The sequence below is a fragment of the Lithohypha guttulata genome, assembly GCF_036872675.1.
Source record: "Lithohypha guttulata strain CCFEE 5908 chromosome Unknown scaffold_2, whole genome shotgun sequence".
Taxonomy (NCBI): Eukaryota; Fungi; Ascomycota; class Eurotiomycetes; order Chaetothyriales; family Trichomeriaceae; genus Lithohypha; species Lithohypha guttulata.
Genome location: NW_027042751.1, coordinates 908,635 through 925,481, shown reverse-complemented (window position 1 = coordinate 925,481; position 16,847 = coordinate 908,635). Strand labels below are relative to the sequence as shown.

Below are 16,847 nucleotides of genomic sequence, written 5' to 3'. Positions count from 1 at the left end.
GAGGTATAGCGGGAGTTCTGGAAGAGACAACTTCGAATATGATTCTTTTTTTCTAGCATGGTGATTATCTTTCTCATCGCTCTGTTCGGGTCCAACCCACGTTATTTGCCATTGCTGCGTGTCTGAAACTGAAAAGACGTTGACAGCACGTCCATATCCTGGTCTGACGTCCTGACTTGGCAGTCTAATCTTTACATGAGGCTGGATCCCTGCGTGGGAGCATTATGTATTTCCGTACCTGCTGTTTGGTGGCCTGATCTGGTTGTGTTGTTGACATTGCCGGTCTGAGCCTGGCTTCTTGTTGAAGCTCAGCACCGGACCGCCAAAGATAGGACGAATAGATTGGGGTCTTGGCTGCACCTCTTGATTTAATGAAGCTCTCCGTCTCAGCTGATTTTGGTATCATTTGGCTTCGTCCGAAGGCTGTCCTGCCGAGGTGGGAATAGAAACGTGAGCCATGCTTTGACTCTCTGTGGTACGATCGGCTCCAGCACTTCAAGCAGGAAAGTGCTCTCTGTTATTGCTACAGAACTGATGAGTAGAACGACACATGTCAGGAAGTAGCTCAAGCTGAAGAGGTCGAAGTCCAAGAAAAGTCCCGCAAGTTTGACTTTAGCAGTCGTTTGTGGGTTCTCTTGTTTTCCCAAGACGAGTCTCACGTTACCCTCTGCCAGAAGCGCCGCGCCGATAAGCGCCGATACCAATAGACAAGACGGATTTGGAATGCTGTTGTCCACAAATTGTCTAAATACTGATCTTTGATGCTTAGCCCTCTTCAAAGGCAGATACCCTCGTATCCAGCCAGCGATAAACCATATACTGAAGCCAATCCGCAGCAGCATATTGAGGATATTTGCGTATACCAAACCGACCGCGCCAAGCTGCATGACGGTCATGCCCAAGTAAGCAGAGCTGAGGTAGATCATAGTTGTGCCAATCATCATGAGTGATTGTGCCCCAAGTTCTGCTTCTGTAGCAACACTGGTAACGAAGGCGTCAAGGATACCGTTAAATGCCAAGCACGGAATGTAATAGCTGTATGCTGATAACAGAGCCGAAGTCTGTGCTGAATTCCATTGTGACCTGGAACCAAGGAGTGTCTGCACAAGTAGTGGAAAGATTTGAGGTAAAAGGGTGATACATGGTATCGCAATAGCTAGACTGTACACGCGCAAGGTTGTAGACAGATATTGAAGTGCTTGTTTGCGCTTGTCAATCAAGTCGGGTGATTTGCCAGTAGAGTCTCCTGTCCTCGTCAACTTCTCGTTAGCCAAGAGTCGTCCGAACACGTTGCGACTGCTTTCCTCCATTGGTTGAAATAGAAGTCGGGAAAGTAGTCCTCCGTAGTTGCTGGCAAGTGCGAAAATGCCTTGTGCACTTAGGTCAGCGAATAGAGACAGGACTAGTGTATCACCTTGTGTCAGCAACCACTTGAAGATAGACTGTCCGTAGAAAGCTCCAGCGAGACCAAGAAGTGGTCTCGAGAAACGGGAAAACAAAATGTCTGACGTGGCTTCCACCTTTTCGGGCAGAGTAGAGAAGCCTGCTGAGGAGGCCTTGACAGCTGCCGTCCAACAATATATGCTGGACAGAAACAGTCCATAAAGAACTTGGCCAACAGCGAATGGGAGCACGGACATAGGCATCTTTCTTCGATACGTAATCACAGCAGTCAAGCAAGCGCTGATGCACCTCGCTACTGCAGCCGAAGTTTCTGCACGTGCACGGCTCTTGAAAAGCGAGTTCTGTTGTATGACAACGAAGCTGGGCTCGGACAGAAGCTCTAATATCGTGGCTACAGCATAGAGCCAAAAAGCTAATTTGAAATCTGGAGAGTTTAACAAATCTGTGCTAGCAGGGTATAGATAAAGAAAGCTGAAGAGGTTACCCAGTACCACACCAAGAACGATCACGAGCCACGCAGCATTTACAGCAGATTGAGACGTTGCGACTGCTATGCGACGGCTCTTTTTCTCAAACGCGATTCGCGGGCTTCTTTGTAGAGCAACACGCAAGCTCTCACGAGCTGTGTAGAGGACAGATGTGGACAGAGCCTCCAGCTGTACTGCAAGGCCTAGGTGTCCAGGAGACACATAACGGAGCAATGCTTGATTGCCTATGAATGTTAGTCCTCTTGACACTACCTGGATGGCGATCAGATACAGGGTGCCAGTCGTGTCTTCTGCGGATTTAGAGGCCATATAGAAGAGTACTGGAGTAGGGGCAGTTTAAATGATTGTAGGTTTGATCAGTGAGTGGTCGAAGACGAAGAAAAGATCGTTTGTACTGAGAATAGCTAGCATCCACTTCTCAGCACAGAGGACTACAGTTGCCGCATCACTTGTGCTCCAAACGCGAAATGCAGCCAGTATAAGGAAAGAGGATTCGCTCCTGCCGTGTCTCCTTTTGATGCTTGCGATACTGGGAGCCACACAGATCCTCAATCATGTGTACGTTGAAAGTTAGAATTCAGTTTCGCATTATTATTGCTTGGTCTGGGATTGGCATCTGAACGTAAAGAAGGCGAGAATAGGCAATCCTTGCGAGGTCGCACTTTGCTCCTAAAGTTCTGCTCAGTGAACCGCGTTGGAATAAAGCTCCACAAGCTTTACTGTCATTTGGTTGCACCTTCATGTCAATCATGGCCTCTACCATCTGATCTGTCGCTGCCTGTGAATTTGCAGGCTTGCCTTGGCAACACAATGTCTTTCCTTTGACCGAGCAACCTCGAATATCGTAACGATACCCCAACAAGAAGCTCAAGGACATATACCGAACCAGTATTTGTATCTAGCAACGAAAATTGCTGGATGGGCTCGAAGATAGTGAGCTATTGGGCTTCGCAGTGCTATTGAGAGTCTCGTCACCAGGGAATACACACTGCCTACCGCGATGGATGCGGCAAGCCCAATCTGGTGGACATTGCATTGCAGCGAACGAACATGCTGACTGTCTCGAACGAAACAAGTTCTGCCCTACAGACTGACAGGGAAATTGCCTTTCGGAGCGATCTCTGACTGCAGAAGAGATGACGAGTCATAAAACGTGCTTGCGGTGAGCCTGAAGTATTCATCTTGGGGGAGGTTGCTCGATTAAGGTGCTACTTGGCAACCACCGATGATGCTGACGTCGAAGCAAAAATGGTCATGGGTACCTGCTTGCGAAGATCCTTCTCGTCACGACAGAAGCGAGTTCTCCAGCACACACAATAAACACACCACCAGGAACACTCACTCAAGCAGTCTGTGTAACTCATTTTAGTCAAACCAGCCAAGGCTCTGCAAAAACAGGCCGGTACGGCTTGCTCGTGTATGACCGAACGTGGACTTCCTCGACCGGCGTACGTTGTTAGCTCAATTCTGCGCTCTGTCTCTTAGCTATCGTGGTTTACCGGGAAGTCAAAAGCTCGTACCACATATGCTATTACGTTGTGCTCGTCAACACAACACAGCCCAAGTCAGCAGTACTCCAAATACGCTGCAAGCTTAACGCTCCCCAGGTGCTAGACATATACCTACATATCGGAGATATTGTACGGCAATTTACTGTAAGAAATGAAGAGTGGATCCGAACTTCGTGCCAACAAGGTACACTTGAGTACTCACCACACAGATCTCTTAACATCTTTCGACTTTCGGAGCTTTTCTTACGCGGACGTCGCCAGCCTGTCAACTGTCAAAGAAGCACCATGCACCTCTCTGTCAGCTCGAATCTCGGTTCTCGTGCAGAACTACATGGACAACAGTTTCAAGATGCAGTCAGGTGCCAGAGCCAGGTACTGTGTTGCAGGAAGTCGTCTTAACAGCGTGCAGTAACGGTCCAGTAAGCGCTGTGCCTCGAGTCTTTGCGCTTGACGTTCGGCCGGGCGGACTGTTTCAGTAGGTCTAAGCGCTTCTTAAGCATTGTTACGTCGTACTCGCTCTGCTGTTGAGGTACGAATTAGCTTGATGGCTCTTCCCGGCTGTGGATAACAGATGAGACGAACTATTGTCGCTAGTCGTCTCTTCTACAGGCAAGGTCTGGGTTCACCTCTGTTTGGTCAATACACAAGGAACTACTTTTGCTCAGATGCCAACGATTTTCCGATACATCACATAACTTCGTCCCAAGGTCTCGGTCACTAACGGGCGACTACATGAAGCTATATGTCTTAGCACGTTACGACGACCCTTGCATCGAGTCGTGGTGGAGACCTGGCATGATCGGCATACCCAACCACCTGCTTCGCTGCGGACGCTTTTCGGTTAGTTGCGCTCAACCTAGTGGCGGAAGCGTGGATCTCGCATGGTCTGGTGCAGAGCAGCAAGGTATCCCTACAATGTGGCGCTGGATTTCACTCTCGATCGATTCGCGAGTTACCATCTGGACTGAAGGACCTGTCGGACGAACTTATGTGCGACATGATCCAAACTTCCGGAACTACCTCACCGCAGCTTCTTATCAATTTCGTTGCGTTTCGCGACGCCGATGACCTCCCGGTTGACTACTTTGCTGAGATGACTTGTCTGCTCAACAACACAGAAATAGAACATATTTTAGACCATGTGCTAGTAATGTAAGGATTGCGCAATGTCGTTTTTGACGTTTGTGGTGCCTGTCGCATCAATGGAGTGGCTTTCGGTCGTTGAGCCGACCCTGTCACCTACGCAGCCCCTATGCAAGCCAAAAGAGTGTTTAGTTAGATCGCAGATCCTATCGACTAGTGTGATAGGTGTGGCTTTCGAGTCGCTGGTTACTCCCATAGGGCGTCCCACATCATGCTGGTCTTTGAATGCTAGATATTCGATTCTCACCTGATGAGTTGGCTGCTCGATAATCTCGCCATGCAGCTGGATGCTCGCAAGCGACTGGTCAGAGCCAGCTGAGTAGAAGCGAGCACCGAGATGCTCAGAAAGTCCGGAATTCTGAAGGACTCCGGGTCAGGTACCTGGGACTAAGGATGCAGCTACTGTGCAGCCGACAACACTTTTAAGCCAGAGGTGCAGGACTGTCCTTTTCACACGCTAAGCATTCCCTGGTTTATCCACTATCTCGACATCATCACCACGATTTTCTGTTTTCAGCCCACATTGCCATTAGGTCGGCTTGATCCTAGCAGAATATGTGCGTTCGCTGCACTTTGCTTCCGAAGAACACTTCAAGATGGTTCCGAGCATTACCAAGTACTCTATACTTCCTGGCTGATTATGCTTGGACGGGAGATTTACGCAGGAACGTGGGCGTAGAGCTCCCACTTACCTACTTCTTGGACGACCACAATTTTCATTCACTTCACACCGGCTTATCGTATACCGATAGTGTCAATGCTGTTAGCATTGTACTCCCCCATGAGTGGCGCTACTTACTTACCGGAGCCGCAGATTTGGCTCGGCTGCCTGCACCATCGTGATCACCAAGTTCTGCCACCAGGTGCTAGAGGCGTCCGTACTTGTGGTTCCCATCTTCTCGTCATATCCTACACCCCTGACCTAAAATCTGGCCTGGATGAACCCCACTACCTGATTCTATGCAACAACACATCTGGGGTATCGGGACCCTTCGAGGTGAGCAGAGAATGTATATGACAGCTGAAACTCCCTAACTCGTGCCCGTCGTCACAAAGATTTCAACTTTCCTGCTTTTTATCTTTTCTTAAAATTCATGCTACCTGATTATTAACATTTCGTCCTTGTGCTGAACTGGGGACCGTCTTCAATCTCGTCCTCTGGAACTCAAAGATTTTCACCGCTCTTTTTGGAGTACAACAATCAAGATTTCAGCCTTTTGATGTGCCAGGCCATGTGTCATTGACATGCAGCTGCCACATAGTATATCTTCTCGAAGGTGAGCACGACCATAATCCTTGAGGATATCAACCTCCACTTTCACGCCAGCTTTGCCATCCACCTCAATTCAAGCCACAACAGGAGGCTGCTGGCATAATACACATGAAAGCATGCCGCAGATGAAGGTTGAACTGATATCTACACATATTGGCCGTCTACAGCACAAACAACTCGGAATATAGCACTAATACAACTCCAGTCAACATCAACTTTTATCAGTATCTCAACGACAGAGACAGCTACCCTCTTTGCAAGACGTGGGTTTGACGAGATTGGTCTTCTGGATATGAGCTAATTGTCTACAGATAATCAAGCCGGAGACAAATATCAGCCCTGGCCGGAAGACGAAACACGAGGACGATTGGGACTATCAGCATACCTTTATTGTCTGCAGAGCTCAATCAAGCAGTCCAATAAAGACATCGCCGCTGCAACCGCCTTGCACGTCAATACCATCCTTGAGTTCGAGTTATCAAGAGCTTAACCTCAGCAATTACAACGACGAGATGCTTTCGCAATCTGGAGGTTGGGGCTCCGCGAGCCAGTATTCAAATGGTCCTGCTTCGTATGCGTCTAGCACATCGTCCCCACAAGGATATTACAGTCGTGCACCATTACCCTTGGGACGCAGCCAACAAAATTTACCTTCGCTGACAGAGATGAATCTCGGTCAAAGCACGCCCACCTATGGTTCGCGGCCAACACAGCTGAATCGCCAATCATACTATTGTACTTCACCAACCGAGCCTCTAGAGATATCGTATGGAAAGACAAACCAGAATGACTTTGGTGCTTCGATCTACAACCAGACTCCCAGAACTCCTTACAATATGGCAACGAACGACTATAGCTCCTCGATGTATGATCCCTACTGCTATCCTAACGGCACGTCATGGCCACCATCACTACAATGCGGCTCTGGTTATGTTGGCAGTGATACAGCTAGCATCGGCTCAACAAGACGTCGGCGCGGCAACCTACCCAAGCACGTAACGGATATTCTGAAGTCATGGTTTGCCGACCATGTAGAGCATCCATATCCAACAGACGAAGACAAGCAGATGCTAATGGCGAAGACGAACCTGACTATCCAACAGGTGAGCAATCCTCAGTCCAGATCCAACAACGTTGACTGACAGACAATATAGATAAGCAATTGGTTCATCAATGCTCGCCGGCGGCACTGGCCATCAATGAAAGAGGCGAGATCGCAGCAGCGGAAACCACTAGGTCGGCACCTCTAACAATGTCCAGCCACAAGCTGTGACTTGTCGATACGACAACCACCATACATGTAACAATCTCGGGATGCTTCAGCATTGCTTTTTCGTTTCGCCTTTCGGTCCCCTTTCGGTCTACTACAAAGATCATATTTTGCGCAACGCTCGTCCACAGCATATACAAAGATACCAAGGCAATGTTGCTTGTGTAAGGAAAACTGTTCATTTGTTGTTGGTACAGCATAAGTCAAGTCTTAGCATATAGGAGTTCGATATCCATGTCAGCATTACTACGATGGGGTGAACCAAATCCCAAGAACACGAGAGGGAGGTACGTAGCTTTCACGACTTTCGGGCAGAAAGCACAGTCGGTCAGTCAGTTGTACATGTATGCTTATTGAGGTAGAGCAGCTTGTTTGAGGCGGGCAAACCGCAAACGGGCTATGGTCATACCACAAATACAGCGAATTGAGAAACATCCGCACTCATCCTCTGATACTTCATCGCCTGCAACCAAGAAGCGTGCCTATAGTAGACGTACCTCATCAGCGACATCATTTAACTTCTTCATGACACGAACATCGGGTTGACGGGGTTGGTACATCTTGCTGACTTGTCGCCCCTCCATACCATACACGAGGTCAAAAGTAAGTTCGACCCTAAATGATTGCAGGCACACTGTTTTACAGTCTTCATGATGTATCCGCCTAGGCAGAAGGTCGGCAGTCCGGTACCGGTCAGCAACATGGTGCACGCAGGTACAGTATAGGAGGCTGAGACATGACAGACTCCGAGATCGAATCAACAGCCTTGGCTGTCCCACCTTCCCATCGAGCAATGGATGACTACTAGCCAGTGAGCTGGCGATGATCTTGAGCCCTCTGATCTTATCTGATCCGCACTGATGGAACGATCCAGACGCGAAAAGGCTTGGCAGTTGCAGGAAAGCTTCTGTAAGCAGAAATCAGCTGCAACAGGAAAGAAATGGTACGATATAGCTACGTTGGATGTTCACTGTAAGCCTGGTCAAATACAGCTAATAAGGAGTCATCAAAAGTACTCAAGCTAGATAGGAGCGTTGGCTGTCAACACCAATCGTGGGGAAAATATTCCAGATTGGGGCATGGATTTGGTGGAAGGAGCTGCACAATGACACCGGGCCGATATGAATGCAGTGGGTACACACTTGAATTTCGTCGCTTATATACAACATGTATTCGACTCAGCTTTTGCCAAACAGCTAGACTCATGTCGCGAATTACATCGTATTGAGTGAGCTGCATTATAAGCATTCAGCACAAGGTACTGGAAAGCACCGGATAGTGTTGACCATCGAAAGGATTGTTGAAAACAGCATCGCTTGGTTAGCCGAAGGTCCTTTATCTTCTTTCCCCTCATGTGCTCCACTTGACCAGGACTGTGTCAGCCGTCTGACGGACAATCAACTCCTACATTGATATCATAGACGAGCATTATTAACAGTAATCTATGGACATGCAACCAACGGCCTTATTCCAACGTCGCAATTGATAGCTTCACCGTGCCAGTGCTTTCTGTATGATCATTGCGTGAGTTGCTGAGGATAGAAGCACAGACGAAATTGAGCCGGATCAGATAAAGAAAGGTCCATGGCTGACGGTTCGTGTTTCGGGAGTTGGAAGAGGCAAGCAAGCGCGGCGTCCGCCTTATCTTTTCCCATCGGATCGAATGTTCCCCAGGGTGACCTTTCACCCAACTAATTTCGGCATGTGTGCCGCCGGCCCCCGCGTAACTGTCGGCTTGCCTGCGCTTTCGCCTCAAGATTTCTTGATCTGATAATCTTTGTGTGGTAAGCCACTTTGACCGCCTCTACTCCTCTTGTGGTACCTGAACTGCATTGATATATTCTCACGTGTCTGCATTGGCAAAGTCAGTCTCGATGCTCGAATGAGCCTGACACGCAACTTTCGTATCAGCAAGTCCTCGTTCGGCCAGGTAAAAAGAGCGGTGGTTGGATCCTTCATTGAGAGACAGCACTCTGATTCCGCACCGAAAGTTAACACTCACGTCATCCTGACCAACGCTTTCCGTGGTGAGTTTCTCAGCTTCTACACAATCTTACCTAAACCTACTGCTCCCTTCAACGCGCGTTGTTCAAGTCAAAACCATGTCTTTCGTCGCTGCCCTTATTCTCTTATAGATATACGCGAAGTTGCTAACTCGAGACGCGCTCAAAGCATACAGCAAATCCTCTCTAGTACCACGTCGTGCCGCAATGGCTGGTACTGCAACGATGGCGACTTCCTCGCCCATTCCTCACACAGACTCGTCACATCCCTCCAACCCTATCCCCGAAGAACCTCTCAAAACACGTGCCGTGTCAATAACAGCATTGAGTCAGCAGTCTGTAGAGTCGAGTCTCAACACTGTCTTCACCAACGACAATTCTTCAGATATCGACACCACGCCCTCGACACCTATGAGCGACCAAGACTCGGACGGGTCAGTGCAAGAGCTCTCAGATCGACAGCATGGACAGAAGTCTCGAAGAAGAAGGCGTGCCTCCACTATGTTGGTTTCGCAGGACACACCAGATGCAAAATTGTTCCTCCAAGGCGAAGGTGGTGCTACTCAAATGTTCCAGAAAGCCTGTTGCGGGGGCGGTTGCTGCATGTTGAAAGAGCTCAAGCAGCGCCCCGCTCTAACTTCGCGTGACTCGGTTCGTGAGCCAAACACTCATGCATACACAAGCCTCAACCTACGACTCAATGCTGCGCTAGGTCTGGAAAGCGAGTTGACTGAATTAGCCGAGCTGCCTGAGAAGACTGTTTCATTCGAGTCTTTAAAGGCAGACAGCTCTACACAAGCCACTCAGCACGACAAACACCCCCCAAATTTTGTGAAACCTCATCCTCCTTATGACGTCTTCTCCGCACCACTTTACCATGCAAGAGAACTTACCAAGGCTGGAGCTGAAAAGAGAACATTTCACTTCGATATTGACGTGACAGATTATCCAGAAGAAGGAGGAGATGTCGAGTTTCGTGTGGGAGGTGCTATTGGTGTGTGTGCACCCAATGACCCCAAGTTGGTCGATCAGATCTTTGACAGACTCGGTGTCCCAAAGTTTGTGCGGGATAAGCCAGTACTGCTCAAGACAACCAAGGGTCGGTGGCCGACAATCTGGGGAGAGGATGAAGCACGTGAACTGGTCACAACACGACGAGAACTTCTCACTTGGTGCACAGATATACAGTCATACCCTCCTACGAAACAGCTTTTCCGCCTCTTTGCCGAACATGCATCTGATGCTGACGAGAAGCAAATTTTATACTACCTGAGCTCAGCCCAAGGTCAAGCAACATTCTGTGACCTGAGAACCGGGCCCTACCTTACCCTATTACAGCTATTGCACGCTTTTCCATCCTCGATGCCTCCATTGGAATACCTTTTGGGTACTTTGAACCAGCTTATGCCTCGCTTCTATTCACTCTCTCAGGACCCGCTTGTCTCACACGAGCGCGAAGGTGACAAGGGTAGACGTCTGATCGAGGTTGCCGTATCCGTCCACGAGTCTGCGGATTGGCAAGGAGGCAACAGGACTGGTGTAGGCTCTGGTTTTCTAGAACGCTTGGCTATGCAAGTGGTTGAGGCTGAGAAGAACGGTATTGACCCGAAAGACCTCGATCTGCGAGTGCCCATGTTCAGAGGTTTAATGGCCAATCCTCTGGCCCGTCAATTTGTGACTGACGGGCCCATGTTACTCATCGGAGCAGGTGTTGGCGTCGCACCTTTCCGTGGGTTTGTACACAGGAGATTGAAGTCCGCCAACTGCGCCAACAAAGTCTGGGTTCTTCAAGGTGTCCGTGACAGCCTTGTGGATGAGCTCTACGCCGGTGATTGGGGTGTTCACGAGGACAAAGTGAAGAAAGTCGTGCAGTCACGAAAGGCGGAATCGAGATATGTACAGGAAGAAGTCAGAGCGCAAGCGGACCTGGTATGGTTCATCATTAATGCGCTTGATGGACGTGTATTTGTATGTGGAAGCTCGAAGGGTATGGGTGAAGGCGTGGAGGCCGCTCTCATCGACGTTGCCATTGGCAAAGGTGGTCTCAACAAGGATGAGGCCAAGGCATTCTGGGAAGAAAAGAAGGAAGCTGGACAATACATTGCCGAAACATGGTAAACGAATTTCTTGAACTGTTATGAAGCATGGGTGGCTGTTTGACTACCAAGACGTCAGATTTTGTATGGTGTTAAGGAGTTTCGGATGGCAGGCATAATCCTTGAATTGGTTATTGGGTCGAAGAGGCAATCTGATGAAACATGAGTTTGAGATACCTGTACAGGAGCATGGTTGCATAGTATATATCTGTATACAGTCATATGAGCATGAGCTAGAATAGACTGTACAAGAACTGAACCGGACAGCTCTTGGTCTTGAGTCCTTTCCACGCGAAGTATTTCCATTACTTTACACTTCAAATTTTACTTACGCCACAACGAGTACCGAATTGTTTAGGAACGGCTTCGAGAAATGTCTTGGGTTGGTACTATACTACAGTAAGATGGAGATGCGGGTGATGCTTAACCGTGCAAACGTGCACTGACATTGATGGAGGCGGTCACTTCATCAAATGGACATCTATGAGCCATTGAAAGGAACTCATGCTCTGCATGATGTCAGTCTGAGCTCAATCTCAAGGTCGTTCTCCAGTGCAAGTTTATGTATATTTCGAACAATCTCTGGTTCCCTACCTCAATCGAGCTTCCAACAATACAGCGTCCACGATGAACAACACCAGACTCGCTTTCCGAGCTTTGACTCGGCAGAACGCAAGCGTGCTCAGCAAGCGACCTCTATCACTTTCAAGCCGAGCACTCTTCAAAGCAGAAACCGATCATGTCTCGCCTCAGCAGACATCCGCCCAGCGGCAACACCCTAACGTTGACGAGCACCGCAAAGCTCAAATCGAACGACCTCTCAACCCTCATATGACCAACACCAACCCAGCAGCGGTCAACGAGAACGAACTTCCATCAGCAGGAAAACTCAACGTGCCAGCAGACTTCTTGAGCCATGTCGATGGAAACTATACCCCAAAGGACAAACATCCAGAAAACACAGAGAAGATGACTGGAGGCACTCAGACAGGTGACCCTGACAAAGTAAGCCAATCAAATACTGCCGCTCCTGGAGAGTTTGGTGTGGGTGAAATGGAAGGCGCCGAGTTCAAGATTGAGCCTATAAGACGGACGGGCGAGGATGCACCTACCATGCGAGCCAGATTACTATGTTCGTATTTCTTACTGTCTTGCCACTACTTCAGAGCCGAGATCAAATATGCTAACTAGTTTGCTCATTCACAGACCAAAGCAGAAAACGAGGCACACTAGAATCCGACCTCCTCCTCTCCACCTTCGCCTCGCAACACCTCAACAACATGGACAAAGGCCAACTTGAACAATACGACCGCTTCCTCGACGAAAACGACTGGGACATCTACTACTGGGCCACACAGACCGCAGCGGGCGGCTCTCCGACATCCCTAGAATACGCCGAAGGCTCGGTCTCGAACATGCCACCTTCGACAGATTCACAGTATAACGCGCCGTCTGACCCGTCGAAACAGCAAGAGACAAAAGCCTGGCAGCAGGGTGCGCCGAAGAGTGGAGAGTGGGCGCAGACGGTGGGGACATTCAAGCCTGCTTATCGGCCGGTGCCGCAGAGGTGGAAGGACAGTGAGATTTTGAATTTGTTGAGGAAGCATGTTAAGGAGAGGAGTGCGGGGGGTGTTAATGAGGATGTTGATGCTAAGGCGCAGGCGACGGGGATGGGGAGGATGCCGTCGTTGTAGACAGATAGTAAGTAATCTGTGGGTATGTATGTTTGGATGTGATATGTCAGCAGTACGAATGGGTAATCTTGTGTCTCAATAGCTTGTCATGTGTGATACCAATGCACATTGAATCGTTGCCGAATTACTCAGCAGAATTGTCTCTCGTCTGGCCCGGCTCTCTCTATACGCTCTCGACAAGCCCCATCGTACCCTATCAACATTGTCCTTATAGTCACACTCTGCGATCGAAACGATCTTCTATAATAAGGATGTACGAACCTCGCGTCTTTAACGGCACGAACAACGTACTACTATTCACCACAATAGAGATGCCTGGCCGCCTCATCAACGCTCCGCTGTCCATCGGCTAAACTCCGTCCTTCACCCGTTAGAAAAGTGGAGCTAAAAGTCTCAAGTGCCGTACATCCATTCCCTCCCCCAGTAGAGCACAGAAATCTTCTTTGTGCCTATGACGACCTATGATGAGTAATGCAGTGGTTGACTTGTAGTTTTATTAGTGAACCATGAGAGCTTATTAACGAATTATGGAAAAAGAGTTGTAATGATAAGGAGGTTCGTGGCCGATTCAAGTTTATCGTGCTATGTTTGTTAGTACTGTAACTGTCTTGCTGTGGTAATGGTGAGCCTGGGAGCGCATTTCGTACAACGATCAGCTGGCTGGTAACAGCAGGAGGACGTTGTGAATCACGCGAGAATCAAAAGCTTAGGCTCTTTTGTCGATAAGATTTGCTATTGTCTAGCTGTGAAGGAGAACTCACGGACAGGTGTGGTGGTACATTCAGGATGGCCATTTCTCAGACTTACCATGACGCGGCGACAGCTTCGATACCGCGCTTGATGGTCGAAGACACTACCGCCAGCAACGATGTGGCAGAGAAGCTGGAAGCGCCAATCTTCTCGTACGGCAGTCACTTGACACCAGTGCAGACTTCCGCCTCACGACGAAGTCAGCTCACGCACACACGTTCACATATCGATGGTCACAGCTACTACAGCAGTCGTCCCTCTGTGGACGAGAACCATGTCAACGGCGGCAACAACACAAAAGCTGAAGAGGACTCTGCAGATGAGAAAGGGTACAAGGAAGTTGTCTGGGACGGACCCGACGACCCATTGAATCCGAAGAACTTCCCAACCTGGCGCAAATGGATGATCGTCTTGACATTAGCACTGGGCTCAATGTGTGTCACGCTTACCTCGTCGATCTACACCACGACCTATGACCAGATGAACGCGGAATTTGGCAGCTCTCGCATCGTGGCGACATTGGGTCTATCGCTATTTGTGTTTGGGTTGGGTCTATCGCCGATGATACTTGGACCACTGAGTGAATTCTTCGGTCGAAGACCTATCTACATCGTTGGGTTTTCAATGTTCCTGGTCTGGTTGATACCAAGTGCGGTGGCACAGAATATCCAAACAATGCTAATTGCGCGATTTCTGGATGGCTTCTCTGGCTCGGCTTTTTTAAGTGTAGCTGGTGGAACTGTGGGCGATATGTTTACAAAGGAAACGTTGTCGGCGCCAATGATGATCTACTCCGCTGCTCCGTTCCTGGGTCCTGGTATAGTAAGTACACCTTGCTCGAGTCCGAGGACGTATGTGAGCTCTTTCGAACACCATTACTGACCATGACAGGGTCCGATTGTGGGTGGCTTTGTCAATTCCAATATTCACTGGCGCTGGACTTACTACATCCTCCTCATCTGGGCTGGCGTCATGCTTGTGGCGATTTCTGTGCTGGTACCTGAAACGTACGCTCCAGCTGTGCTCAGAGTGAAAGCACGTAAGCTTCGAGCCGAGACTGGCGACGAGTCTTGGAAATCGCAATTGGAGGTCAGCGACAAATCCATTCTCCGGACCGTGATGGTTTCTCTTTATCGGCCATTCCTGATTTTATTCCTCGACCCGATGTGTTTTAGTCTTTGTCTGTTTTCCGCCATTCTGTTGGGAATTCTATATTTGTTCTTTGGGGCGTTTCCTTTGGTTTTCGCCAACGTGTACGGTTTCAACCTCTGGCAAAACGGTCTCGCCTTTTTGGGCATATTGATTGGCATGTTAATAGGGATCACCTCAGATCCAATCTGGCATTATCTGTACATTCATCAGCTGGACGTGCATGAACGAAAACATGGCGAGAGGGCGTCGGAGCCGGAATACCGATTGCCGTCGAGTGTGGTCGGAAGTTGGTTCTGTGTTGTTGGGCTGTTCTGGTTCGCATGTGAGTATACCGAGAGTACGTATGTGCAGCCACTACGAGCTTCGCACATGCGATCATAATTCGGTCTGAGAAGCTGACTGGTCTAGGGACAATCTTTTCGTCAATTCACTGGATAGTTCCTATCATAGGAACGGCATTCTTCGGTACTGGCATTATCTTAACTTACGTAGGCATCTTCACGTTTCTGGTCGAGGCCTTTCCATTGTACGCGGCCAGTGCACTGTCGGCAAATTCATTCGCTCGAAGTTCCTTTGCCGGTGCTTTCCCTCTGTTCGGAAGGCAGATGTACACGACTCTCGGCTTTCATTGGGCGAGTACTTTGTTGGCCTGTTTGACTTTGGTGATGGCGCCGTTTCCGTTTCTGTTCTATGTGTACGGCAAACGGCTTCGAGCTAAGAGCCGATTCAGCCCTTCTCAAACATGAAGGAGTTGGGGGACCACTCAATATCCAAATGGGCATGAGGTCGCTTGGGCATGTGCAGTATCGATATCACCTCAAAGGGTCGTCTGCACACTGGTTTGTACCGCTTCTGATTTTATGTCAAGAAGGTGCGAACTGATAGGCCGTAAACGAAAGGCGACTGCTGGAGATCTGCACTTCAAATGCTGTTGACGACATGAGCGTACGCAAGGAAAGGGAGTTGCCGAAAGTGCAGTGGGTCGGAGAATAAGTTGCTCGCAGCAAGGCCGCTCATTGAAGCTTGGTTCGTCTTCGTGGATAGCGGTCTGATGCTTGAGGAAGATTTCACCGTGATCTGCAACACGCGAGGAAACCCTGTTCGTAAGGGTTTTGCTGGAGGACTTGCATACTGAGGACAACGTTTCCAGAGGAAGGACTGAAGGATCTCGGATTTCTGGTAGGTGTGTTTGCAACGATGGCACGTGTGGACCAATAATTTTCTTTTCGACCAGTTCTGAGCAGACCGCCGTTCTTGTGTTTCACGAACCATTCTACCACCCACCACCCACCACCACCAGGTCGAGTCATCGTTCCATCAGCATGGTAAAACGCTCGCTTATCTGGTGCTGCATTGTACCTGTGGGCGATCTGAAAGAAACCTTGCTGCCGGGTTAGATTGTCGCCTATCTCAATGAAAGGTGGAGACAGATGGGTTGATCGTTCGTGATGCTGGACGACGTACAGATACCGACCAGTCAACGGTTCTCTACATATTTACCTGGTGTACCAGTCGCTCCCGTTATGGATTGACCGCATGTCTTCATAGCCATTGCTGAACATCGTAGTCTGATGCGATTCTCAATGGACATTTTTCTAGCTCCCCATGGTTGACATCTAGCAGGTGTGGTAAACAACAAAGGGCATTCGATGACACGAGAATGGTGAGAGTCAAAGATGTGCCTGGATCGACAACATCGACTCATGAGATTGGGGGGGTATAGCGGACAACGAGCAGAGCATACGTATTTGTACTCGTAGTACACAACTGCTTGTGATCTCAGCTAGCCCAAGAAACTTCTACCTAGACGTGGCTTCGATGTGAAAATTTTCTTGTGTACTTTGTACGTAGACGAGCCTTGTGTGATCGCGTGGTGAAGACGTGGTAGTGTGAGATGGCTGCACAATTGCATAGAGCACATGAAACAACTAATAGGAAAGAGGCTCGCCTCAGTAAGCAGGCGCAGATGATTGGTGGTCCAGACGCGACCGAGAGGGGTGACCTAGCAGTGGCTGAGCCATCACCAAGCCTATCGTCGGAGGAGTTCCAGCCTCGGCGAGCTA

The 16,847-nt window shown here is 49.1% G+C and overlaps 4 protein-coding genes across 4 annotated transcripts; 3 read left to right on the top strand and 1 right to left on the bottom strand.

Annotated features, from left to right (window-relative positions):
• Positions 1-386: 386 nt before the first annotated feature.
• On the bottom strand, positions 387-2,201 carry RFT1 (Oligosaccharide translocation protein rft1; the record flags this gene model as incomplete). The annotated part of the gene is made up of 1 exon (XM_064896815.1): positions 387-2,201. One exon carries the CDS (start codon positions 2,199-2,201, stop codon positions 387-389), a length of 1,815 nt encoding a protein of 604 aa, XP_064755765.1.
• A 7,098-nt stretch (positions 2,202-9,299) lies between these two features.
• On the top strand, positions 9,300-11,210 carry LTR64_002444 (uncharacterized protein; the record flags this gene model as incomplete). Its single annotated transcript, XM_064896814.1, has 1 exon — positions 9,300-11,210. The coding sequence occupies one exon, from the start codon at positions 9,300-9,302 to the stop codon at positions 11,208-11,210; it is 1,911 nt and encodes a 636-aa protein (XP_064755764.1).
• A 605-nt stretch (positions 11,211-11,815) lies between these two features.
• Positions 11,816-12,882, top strand: emi5 (Succinate dehydrogenase assembly factor 2 mitochondrial; the record flags this gene model as incomplete). The annotated part of the gene is made up of 2 exons (XM_064896813.1): positions 11,816-12,320; positions 12,395-12,882. 2 exons carry the CDS (start codon positions 11,816-11,818, stop codon positions 12,880-12,882), a joined length of 993 nt encoding a protein of 330 aa, XP_064755763.1.
• Positions 12,883-13,668: 786 nt separating this feature from the next.
• Positions 13,669-15,530, top strand: LTR64_002442 (uncharacterized protein; the record flags this gene model as incomplete). The annotated part of the gene is made up of 3 exons (XM_064896812.1): positions 13,669-14,454; positions 14,524-15,106; positions 15,193-15,530. 3 exons carry the CDS (start codon positions 13,669-13,671, stop codon positions 15,528-15,530), a joined length of 1,707 nt encoding a protein of 568 aa, XP_064755762.1.
• Positions 15,531-16,847: the final 1,317 nt, after the last annotated feature.